This window comes from Filicampus tigris, chromosome 2 (genome assembly GCF_054856515.1).
Source record: "Filicampus tigris isolate MCC_2025a chromosome 2, RoL_Ftig_1.0, whole genome shotgun sequence".
NCBI classification, from domain to species: domain Eukaryota; kingdom Metazoa; phylum Chordata; class Actinopteri; order Syngnathiformes; family Syngnathidae; genus Filicampus; species Filicampus tigris.
This window is the reverse complement of record NC_141218.1, coordinates 25,331,650-25,343,905: the sequence shown is the minus strand read 5'-3', so window position 1 is coordinate 25,343,905 and position 12,256 is coordinate 25,331,650. Positions and strand designations below refer to the sequence as shown.

At 40.6% G+C, this 12,256-nt stretch overlaps 1 protein-coding gene across 1 annotated transcript; it reads right to left on the bottom strand.

The window, feature by feature from the left end:
• Positions 1 to 92: 92 nt before the first annotated feature.
• polr2g (RNA polymerase II subunit G) lies at positions 93 to 11,988 on the bottom strand. Its single transcript, XM_086023530.1, has 8 exons — positions 11,638 to 11,988; positions 11,389 to 11,498; positions 8,939 to 9,098; positions 7,515 to 7,565; positions 7,365 to 7,430; positions 729 to 800; positions 604 to 637; positions 93 to 460 (listed from the first exon to the last, which is right to left on the bottom strand). Exons 1-8 carry the CDS (start codon positions 11,647 to 11,649, stop codon positions 447 to 449), a joined length of 519 nt encoding a protein of 172 aa, XP_085879656.1. The 5' UTR covers positions 11,650 to 11,988; the 3' UTR covers positions 93 to 446.
• Positions 11,989 to 12,256: the final 268 nt, after the last annotated feature.

Genomic DNA, 12,256 nt, shown 5'->3' with positions numbered 1-12,256 from the left:
ATAAGTGCAAAACACAATTATGTATACAGTATATCATATTCACAAAAACAAAATGAATGTACTCACAGCATTATAATGAAAACAAGAACAGATTTATCAAAATTATTTTATTATGCCCCCTAGGTGATTTTACAAACAATGAATCATGTAAGACACTGTTGAACAACAGATATACATGAAAGTGACAAATCACAATCTTGACAGAAATAGAAGTTGCCAATAACACGAGTAAACCTTGCCCATTATATAAAATGAATACCAAATAAAACAGAAAACTAAAAATAAAGTGACTCATCACAGTGATGACCGGAATAGAAGTGGACTGCCAATAACATTTTATTACATAAAGAAAATACAACAAAATGTTTTAATGAGGCTCAATCACCCCTTAAAAACAGAGACTACATACACTGAGACTACACTAAATGTGCCTCCTCCAACGCAGATTAGCTCACAAGACCTAAAAAAAAAAGAAGCAATACACTTGTAGTCATTATTAGTTATGTACAATAATTCAAATATACGTACATACTTAATATTCACTGTAATGTATGGATTCTATTAAAATCTGATACCACCCTGAGAATGTGGAGTAATACTCACCTAGATAGTCATCCATGAGCGATCCAATGGCAAACTGAAAAACACACAACATTGTTCTTACTGGTTTTGTTCAAACACGCAAATAAAGTATATATTGCTATTTTTTAGAGAAAAAAAATACGTACAATGTCATTTTTGTCGACTCTTGTGCCTACAATTTTTAACCTGATCTCATCATCTTGCTGGATCACAATGTCCTTGAAAACAAACAAACATAAACAAAAAAATGGATACAACTTCAAGTATCTTGGAAACCTTCGACTGAGAAATTCCAAAGTTGAAAAATGACATGGTATCACTTGGTGTTGAAACAATCGTGACTACTGTGCTAAATAGATGAATGAACCCCATCTTGATGGGTTTCCAAGACTTTTTTTTTTTGCTGTTTACATGTGACGTGTTCTTCTCCGATCCGCAGTCTTTACATGCTCGACGCTGTTAGTCAGATCAGCCGCGTGACACGCGGAGATCGATGTAAAAATCACATGATTTATCAAGATGGAGTTCATTCAGATAATTGGCACATTATTCGCAATATTTAACACGTTTATTAAAGCAGCGCCTTGAAAAAAAAAAAAAGTTACCGGTACTTCAAAACATGCTCTCGCGTCTCAGACGAGCTCTGTTAAAACGCTGCCATTTTAAAGTACGTATACAAGGACGTCACTACGCATTTACGTCAAAAAGAGCATGCGCAGACCGGACATAGCCTGGCTACTGGCTATTCCCAACAGAGCTGTTTACATGACGCTCGTTCGGATTGGTAAAAGGAATACACTATCCATGTGAATCCGAATAAAATTCCATTCGGATTCGGCCTCCCCCAACCCCCGTTTCACATGTTTATATGGAACATTTTCATTCCATTTGGTCATTCGGATCCACTCTAATCGGAATAAACGGCTCCCTATAAACTCGTCTGACCTCCGCGTGTCACAGTGGGGCTGAACACGATTGATCAGATTAACAGGGTGGCGCATGTAAACGGCGGATCGGAAAATATCACGTCACAAGTAAACAGGTGATCAGAGATCTTGGTTTGGAATTTCAGTCAGATTACAAAAAAGTAAATGTAAATCCGGCTACGAGTGTTAGACTGCTCATCTATACTTCCACTAAACGACACACGCAGCGATGGCGAGTTACACAAAGGTGGGAGCACGGCGAAAGATTTTAGAAGCAGAAGCCAATTATTCAACGGACTCTTCTTTAGTGACCTCTGAGGATGATTCTGATAAGGATTATTCCCCTAAAAACTCCACAGAAGAGGAAGACTCTGTGGAGGAGGAGGGAGAGAAGGAGGACATGACGATGGTGAAGCAGCAGGACGATGAAGAATACAAGGGCATGTGGCCATCAAAAAACAACAAAATGTTGTGGTCTCCGACCCACGATGTGGCAGGACATTTTGTCCCCCCTCCAATCCCCACCCCTGGGCCAACATTATACGCTGTGTCCAGGATCAGCAGCCCGGAGACAGCATTTAACCTCTTTTTCCCCGAGGACATCATCCAGCTGATTGTGGACATGACCAATCTACATGGTCAGAGAACCATTAATGGCTGGTCAACCCTAACGGCACAGGAGCTGCGGGCATACATGGGGCTACTGATCCTGGCTGGTATATTCCGATCTAAAAACGAAGCAACGGCCAGCCTCTGGGACAAGATGATGGGACGTCCCAGATTTGTTGAGACGATGTCGTATGGGAGATTTTCACATATCACCCGCGCCCTGCGCTTCGATGACAAACTGCGCAGGCCACCGCGTGAACAGGCCAGTAAAATGACCCCAATTGAGAAGCTGTGGACCAAATGGAGCAGCCTGCTCCCACGGATGTTCAACCTCGGAAGGGATATTTGCATAGATGAGCAGCTTGTCTCGTGTAGGGGCAAATGCTCATTCAAGCAATGCATGCCCTCCAAATCGGCTAAATACGGACTGAAGATCTGGACACTTTGTGATGTTGCCACCTCATACGCATGGAAGCTGGAGGTGTATACAGGGAAGCTTCCAGGAGGACAGCTGGAGACAAATGTGGGCATGAAAGTAGTTTTGGGACTGTGTGGATCTTTGGTGGGCTACACGGTCACAGTGGACAATTTTTTTACCTCAATACCCCTGGCTCTGGAGTTAAAAAAAAACAAAATGACTCTCGTCGGAAAAATCAGAAAAAATAAACCAGAGCTTCCTCCACAGCTCCTCCAGCTGACTAATAGAGAGGTCCTTTCAAGCAAATTTGCTTTTACACACATTATGACCTTGGTGTCTTATATCCCCAAAAAGGGAAAAAACGTTTTGCTGTTAAGTACTAAGCACCAGGAACCGGATGTGGAGAGAGAGAAGAAGCAGCCACAAATTATACTGGACTACAATAAATGCAAGGGCGGAGTGGATCGCCTGAACCAGGTAAGCACAAGTTTTGTTTTTTATCAAAAGCTTTCTATCGAAGCTCTTGTCATCTGATGTTTTGTTTTGTTTTGTTTTTGCAGGCGTGTGGCAATTATGGGAACCGCCGGCGGTCACTGAGGTGGCCCATGAGCCTTTTTTACCACATGTTGAATGTGTCGTGCTTCAATGCGTTTGTGTTGTACACGCATGTGGACCCAAATTGGAACCGCCCAAAAAGGTATAAACGACGACTTTTTCTATTAGAACTTGGACTGGCGCTTACTGAACCTGAAATTGAGCGCAGAAGGCCAAAGAGGCCTCATGCTGATGTTGCCCAGCAGGGTGTGGCAGAGGAGGCCACAGAGCCACTCTCTGCCAAAAGAAAACAATGTGGTCTTTGTGACAAGCCACTGAAAGCGTCAAATTTTTGCAAAAACTGTGGCATGGCCATCTGCCGCAAACATATGAAGGTATCTTGCTGGAATTGTTAACTTTTTTTTTTTTAAGTGTTAATTGTGTTTGATCTTGTACTTGTTCTTTTAGATTGTTCAGTAGTTGCTGGTTGTTTCATTGACAAATTCTGTTAATTCTAAATTCGACATAGTTGTGATTTTTTTTTTTTTTTTTTTTACCTTTTCAAGGTTCTAATTGCCATGTATAACATTTTGGAACATTGGTGGATTTTACTGCTTAACTTATATTCCACAATCACAATAATAATCAGAATGCCATGTTTCGACTATTGGGCCTGCATAGAACATACTGTAAAAAAATGCTGTGGTTGACTTCCCCTGTAAGGGCCATTTTATTCAGAGGAGACAGACTTCTTCACTTTCGTCTTAACCCTTTCCAGGTGACATCACAACAAATGATATTTTTCAATCTCTCCCTGTCCTTTGCATCTTCCGCTCCAACACTTTATCGGCTGAAGTCTTCCCTCATCACATCAAGTAATCTCTTTGGCCTTCCTCTTTGCCTTCTACCTGGCAACTCCATTCCCAGTATCGTTCTACCAATATATCCACCAAAGCTGGGCACTCCACCTATGTGACCGGTATATCAATCCGCATATGACGGACGCCCATTTTGTAGGCGATAAACGAAAGACGGGAACCTTAAAAAAATAAACGGACTAAGCATCGGAACATGTTACTCCAGTCCTAAAGGCTTTACACTGGCTCCCAATTAACTGTAGAATAGATTTTAAAATTTTGCTACTGGTCTATAAATCACTGAATGCTTTGGGTCCTGAATACATTAATGAAATGCTAATTGAATATAACCCTGTAGGGCTCTGATATCTGTAGACTTGGGTCAATTAGTGGAGCCCAGAGTTCAAGATAAACATGGTGAAGCTGCATTTAGCTGTTATGCTCCACACAAATGGAATAAGCTGCCAAAAGAAGTGAAGTCAGGCCCGAGTGTAAATGCTTTTAAATCCAAGTTAAAAACGTTTGCTTTTTTCTCATATCTTTGATCAACGGTCCTCTAAACAATTTTGAATATTTTTTTTCCCTTTTATAGTTTAGAAACCCACTTTTATTTACTTTTCAATGTTTTTAAAGTTTTCTGTTTATGTTTAAATGCATTCTAGTAATATTTGTAAGCCACTTTTGTTTTCTCTGCTTTGCTTTTGAATGTTAACTGTTGTGTTTGTAAATGCTGGTCGATGTTGTGCCTTTGCTTGTGTGAAGCACATTGAGTTACCTTGTGTATGAAACGTGTTATACAAATAAAACTGCCTTGCCTTGCCTAAGCATAGTCACAAGCCCATTTTTTCCATCTATGTAATCGTCTATCTTCGCGGTGAGGCTTCCGTTTCCCATTGACCTAAAGGGAGACGCATTCAGTACAGCCTCGGTGAGGCTTGCATGCCGCAGTGAGGCTTCCCTGCCACTGTTAGTCTTTCGTTTCAAACATCGCTCATCAGGGAGGGGGTGTGGAAATGGGGGCGAATCGAAGTTTGTAGACGGAAACGCAAACGGAATCCCGTTTAAAGTGATAGGCGATAATGCCAAGGTATGATATCCACTTTACACTGGATATGCATTATAAAGTCTACACATTCCTTTTCAAATGCTAGGTTATTGTGATATAAAATTAGATAAAGATAAATAATTTTAAAACTTTTTCCTCCATTATATAGACCTATAAACTATACAAGTACATATAGTTGCCAAAAGATGTAATATTGAGGGCAATATTTTGTTTGAAAAAGTAAAAGTTCTAGTTCACCACACAAAGTGAAATATTTTGAGCCTTTGTTTCGATTTTGATTATGGCAGAAAGACAGAAAAATGAAAAAAAAAGTAGTATTTCACAAACTTTGAATATCATGACAAAGTTCAACATTGTAGGCTCCCTGTGTCCGAAGTCAGCTAATTAACGCAAAACAACTGCAGAGGTTTTCCTCAGCCTTTAAATAGTCTGAGTCTGATTTAATAGGTTTCAGAATCATGAGGAAGACTGCTGACTTGACGGTTGTGCAAAAAAACATAATTGACACCCTTCATAAGGAGAAACGGTCTCAAAGAAATTGCAAAAGAAGCTTCTTTTTTAGCCATGTCAGGGGGGCGGCCATTTTGTCACTTCTGTAGACTGAAAATGACATCACAACTGCTCAGGGCTCAGCTTCAGAAAACAGGTCAGCCGTGATTGGTCGTTACCTGAGCCCTGAGCAGTTGTAATGTCATTTTCAGTTGACAGAAGTGACAAAATGGCCGCCCCCAGAGATGGCTAAAAACGGGTATCTTAACTCTTATTCCACAAACGTAATATTTATCAGAATGCCTTGTTTCAACTAGTGGGCTTGCATAGAACATATTCTTAAAAAAATCTGTTTGGTTTGACTTCCCTTTAAGAATCAAAATCCACCCCTTTTTAGCCATCTCAGGGGGCGGCCATTTTGTCACTTCTGTCGACTGAAAATGACATCACAACTGCTCAGGCCTCAGGTAACGACCAATCACGGCTCAGCTTCAGAAAACAGGTCAGCCGTGATTGGTCATTACCTGAGCCCTGAGCAGTTGTGATGTCATTTTCAGTTGACAGAAGTGACAAAATGGCCGCCCCCAGAGATGGCTGGAAACGGGTGGACAAAAAATAAAGTTAAGTTGTTCTAGTAGGCTTTTCTTGGCATTTAGGTTTTTTTTTTCTTTCTACTAGAACCCTAATTCTATCTATCTTGTCTATGGTCCAAATTCCATCTGAAGAAAAAGAGTGCCGAGACATGGTGTTGCCACCACCATGCTTTCTTGTGGTTATGATGTTCTTTTGGTTATGAACAGTGCTGTGTTTTCACCAAACGTTTAGCAATTATGGCCAAAAAGTTCAACCTTGATTTCATTGCACACTAAAAAAAAAAAAAAAAATCACCCAAACACATGTGGAAAAATGCTTCAAAGTCCAGTGAAACCAAGGTTGAACTTTTTGGCCATAATTCCAAAAGTAATGTTTGGTGGCAAAGTGTGTGCTGATTCCCATTTAGCACGGGTTTGAATGTGACAGGTTCATTCTGAAAACAGCCACATCTCAGTTAAGAGTGTGTGCACACTTGAGCAACCCCATTACTTCGGCTGTTTATTTTTACTCCAACTCTCGAAAATACACACATAGATTTTTTTTCAGAAGAGTTCTACAGATTCTAGGTCTCAATATGGTGGGAAAAAGTTTTGATATAACCGTATTTAGTGTTTTTATCTTTTTATAGCAGTTTGAACAGGAGTGCAAAGACTTTTTATATTCACTGTATGTCCTCTGCAGCTTTGTCTCCAAAAAATAGTCTTTTTGCTGTCACTCTGATGAGCTTATTCTTGATTCTGTCCATCCTTGTCACTCCTAAAGAGAATCTTAGCATTTTCAAATCTACCACCTCCAGCTCTGTCTCCTGTCTTATGCTCATTGCAACTGTCTGCAAACCATGCAACCCATTACTATTCAATTTTTCAGTTGTTTCAACATTTAAAAAAAAACAATAAAGTTTTAAGTTTAAGTTTTTTATAGATTATTTTCATGTAAGAAATTTAAAGCCGCAAGCTTTTTTCCCCTCGCTGGCATAGATGAACAAAGATACACTATTTGCAATAAATAAAAACAAAGTGGTGGCGGCGGAAGATTTGTTATTATTTTCAACCGCAAAGAATGAGGAAGAAAAAGAAGAGAGTAAGTATTGTACCATTTTTTGCATCAACCAAAATCACTTCAAATTTCTTACCAATTACACAATAGTTGAGGTAAACACAAAAAAAAGTTGCTGACATGATGCGTAAAAAACATGCTGTCAGAACTGTTAAATCAGAGTGAGAACAAAATTTGTCCATAGAACTGTACTTTGACTTCATCACAAAACAGAGTACCGGCATATATTTTACCTCGTCGACTGTCTTGTAGCATGGTGGGTTAGAGTTGGGATCAAACTCCATTTCTGAGGGGATGGACTACAAAAAGAAACATCCGTTAAGAGTTGATGGAAAAATGTTTGGTGTGCAAAAGGCGGTAAGTAAAAGTGAAAGCTGACTCACGTGACGGGAGATGAAACATGACATGGGTCCAATTTCGGTGAACAAACCGACCTGAAGAACCAGAAAAAATTCAAAAACATCAAACATGACTAAGAGAAGCTAAACTTGAACATTTGATGTGTACAAATGCAAAGTGACAATTCAACATTTTTTTTTAACACTTTAGCAAGCCGATTAGAAAACATAAAACCCTGATCCTACCAGTGTGATGTGCCCAGAAAAGCTCACAATGGAGGCATCCAGGACACTTTGTGATCACATGCCTAAGCCACCCCAAGAGGAGCAACTGTACTCTTGAGTCCCTCCCAAATGACCAAGCCTCTCACCCTATCTCTAAGGAAGAGGCACTTTTATCCGGGACTTTGTTGTTTTGGTCGCAACCCACAGCTCTTGACCATAGTGGGTGGGAACGTAGATCAGCCAGTGGGTGGGAACGTAGATCAGCTCAGCTCCTTCTTGACCACAACAAACCGATACAGAGACTGCATCACAGCAGATGCTGCACTGCCTGTCCATCTCCTGCTCCATCCCCCCCCTCACTCGTGCTGTCGTGCACAAGACCCCAAGATTCTTGAACTCCTCCCCTTGGGGCAGGATCTCATTACCGACCTGGAGAGGCCAAGGCGTTGCACCCTTTTCTGACTGAGGACCTTGATCTTAGATTTGGAGGTGCTGATTGTCACCCCAAACAATTCACGCTCTGCTTCGAACCGCTCCAGTGAGAGTTGGGGATCGCAGTTTAATGAAACCAACACAACCACAAAATCTGCAAATGGCAGAGGTGTAATACTGAGGCCACCAAACAGGGGCCTCCTCTTTGCCTTGGCTGTGCCTAGTTTGGAACCTGCCATGAGTGTAGAGCTAGTCCACTGTTCCACGGCCAGGAAGATGGTGACAACAAATGTTGAAATTTAATGCATGATGCCATTGAACATTTGTACCCATTAAATATTCTCACTTTCACACTTCTTCCATCTGGCAGATGCTACAAGAGTATCGCAACAGAAAAACAAGACTACAAAACAGCTTCTACCCTTATGCCATCAAACACCTGAACAAATGACATAACAATGTAGAGCTGTAAACCACACTGCAGTATTTTTTTAAATCTGTATCACTCTTGAATGTTAACACTCTGCAGTACCTCTGCAACCTATAGCAATTGAATAGCTGAATTATTACATCTCGGCACATTAATTCACATTTTTGCACTAAATTAAAGAGTACTAATAAACTCACCTACACTGCCCTTTTCAAATTGTCATTTTATAAAATTGTTATTCATCTTACATTATTTCTAAATGTTTATGTCTTTCATATTCTCTGCATAGGTGGAGGGAGACTGGCAAATTAAAAATGTCATTACTCAATGTTACCTTTTTCTTTTTATTGTTAACATGACCACTAAACATCTCGAATCTCACCTTGTTAACCTGAGTCACAACAGCATCCACAACCTCCCCTTTAAATGGCCGGAACACAATTGCCTTGTACTTGACTGGATACAAAACAAAACCTCTGCCTGGCTGGATCACTCCTGCCCCGATGTTGTCAATAGTAGTGACTGCGATGACAAAACCATACCTGAAAAAGAAGCATAAGTAAACAGTCCTTTGGTAGTGTAATATGACTATTATAGGGCTGAAACAGTTTACACTCAGTGTTTAATTTACAATTGCCCTGCGACTGATTGGAGACCAGTATGTCCAAGTTTGTTGTGCTAAGCATTGACTGGTGATTGGTGCTATCTTGAAGCAATGGATGCAAAACAAGAGTGAGCAACAACAACATAACACCAATCAGCTCTGACTCGTTCAATACTTTGGGCAACTTTAGGCCTGATTTAGAAAGATTTCAAATAGAATTTTCCAGAGCTGGGCATTTTACGAAAAATCAAGCATCCGTTATTCATCTACAGTGTGGGTACCCTTCCGTCGTCCGTCATTTGTCTTTTTTTTCAGGGGGGTGGGGGCGAAATAGTACCTACCTATAGGCTGGTCCGCCTCTGATTTTAAACAGGCTTCCATCAGCAATTCCAACCGCAAACTTCGATAGCACCCCCACTGGCCGATATTTGAAGAAAAGCAGTGACTCACAGTGACTCTCTGTGCCATGGAACCTTGTTCACAGCCTGGTCCCTCACTCAAACCTGTCCCCCAAGCAACAACAACTCACTATTGTTCTTCGCCGCGGGCATGGAAGCTTCGCCGCGAAAAATAGACTAAAGATGTTCTACAGACGAAAAACGAATTAAATACATGGGCTTCCGACTATGCTTAGTCCGTCTATTTTAAAAAGGTTCCCATCATTCGTCGACCATGAGCAAAATGGGCGTCAGTCATGGGGGATAGACGGACCGCTCCGCCCCCACATAGACAGAATGCCCAGCTCTGGAAGGTGCTAAGTTCCATGTTTGTGCCAACAGAATGGGCATGCTGTTAGTGGATGTGTTGCACAACGTTGATTGTGTATAACAACTAGTACGGGAGCTGATTCACTAACTGGCAGCTGCATGGTTAGCATGTTTGTCGCAAAATTTTGAGATACAGAGTTCCGATTTCAGATCCAATCTTCCTGTGTGGAGTTTGTATGTTCTCCCTGTGCTTACATCGGCTGGGTTTTTCATAGTATTCACAGTAAAGTGAAACGCGCAGGACCCATATTAGGCCCCAGCGTCTCAACGTGGCCCGTACCTTTTTACTTTCATCTATAGCACAGGTGTCAAACTCAAGGCCCGGGGGCCAGATCCGGCCCGCAACATCATTTTATGTGGCCCGCGAAGGCAAATCATGTGGGTTGACTTGACTTGATGTTTCTTTCAAATTGTTTCACTTTTAACGCTACATATGAGCTATTGCAAACATTTGTTAACAATCCCTCCTTCAAAATAAATTGAAAATAGTTGAACAAACTATTTACAGTGGTACCTCTACTTACGAACGTCTCTTCATACGAAATCTTCAAGTTACGAAACGCCTCAACAGGAAAATATCGTCTCTTGTTATGAAAGAAATTTCAAGATACGAACGGTAAAAACACAGTATGGGCTGCTACTCGCAGCTCCGGAGTTTCCTGAATGCAACATACTCATAGCTGCTCTGCCATTGGCTATTACATAGCATCTTCCTGGGATCCCATTGGCTAAGAGGGACCTCTACCGTATGTGTGTAGACATGATATGTGTTTGGATAGTTTTACGTGAATTAGAAACGAGGAAAAGAAAAAAAGGAGAAAATTGTTTTTATTTCTAATTGGGATGCGTTTGGTTGATCGCGCCAAATAATATGACCGTAATGTATCGACAGTCGCCACATTATTAAATCAGTTCTTTACAAAACGCCAGGCAAAAACCACTTATGAGAGAGAACATGAACCAAAGAGGGCAAAAAGCGATGAGGACAGCAATTAAAAGGTAAACGACCATCATTTTTATTCTTTACTCTATTCTTTGTTTTTTAAATTATGCACAAGTCTCATTTATTGTGCAATAATCTAATTCTAACACGTTTGTATGTATTACAGGTTTTGATGCATTTCTATGCTTTATAAAACATTTATGTCTGAAAATTGGGGGTCTTGGAACGGATTAGGGCATTTACATGGAAAACACATCCCTACTTACAAAATTTTCTACTTAAGAAATTTCTTCCAGAACCACTTAATTTCGTAAGTAGAGGTACCACTGAATTGGCTTCTGATTTCAAAAGTAGTTATCCATCAATATGTTGTGTATACGTGATAATATAAGGCGATCATACGTTCCTATGGGTTCACAGTCGTAACGGCCCTCCGTGCAACACCATAAATATTATGTGGCCCGCGACAAAAGTGAGTTTGACACCCCTGGTCTACAGAATGCAGTATAAATACTTACTTTCCGGTACACGTGCCCTCCACTTCAGTGAAAAGCTTCTGCTTCACGGTATTTAAGAGATTGGGACCAAAATACCTGGGGTGAAGTAAAATTTCATGTTCCAAAGATATCTGTGAAAATAAAAGGGCATCACATATATGAGTCAAACCACGTGATTTTTAGTATTCGGACCTATGAAACACAAAGGGCATCTACTATATAATTTTTAAATTGCCGAGATACTGTGAAGAGAATAAGACCCACACTTACGTGGTAAAACATTTCTTCCTTTTTGTTTTCTATCTGTTCACGATGATACTAGTTTTGTCACATAAATGGCCAAAGATGGTTTACCGTGCCACTTGTAAATTTATGCAATACTGCTCCCTATCTTTTAACAAGCGTTGAAGATAAAGCGGTAGTAGAAAATAATTTCCCCCTGCATTATGCCTTTCAGGTGGTAAAATATCTCGGAATAAAGTCGTTTACAGTAAGAGCAGGTGAAGCAAAAAACAATTAATTAAATGTACGTCAGATCGACACAAGAATGAGATATTTTTCTGTAGTGCGTTTAGGGCGAAAATGTGGAATTTTTGATAAATTGTATTCTGTCGGAACTGAAAGTTCATATACGATTGACCCCCCCCTAGCGGTCGGAGGAACAGCATAACCCGGAAGAAATCGTTCGGAAATGCTAACGTAATTTGGAATTGCCTGTTGCAAAAGACCTTAGGCACGCCCACGGGTACCGTAAAGCAACGGAGGAAGACGTAAACACACGATATGAAAGTGACGCACGGCGAGACCGCCCCTTTGTTTTTCCTTTTTCCCCCAAAATCTTTATTGAAACAAAACATAAATACAATACAGAACACTAAAACCGTATTCA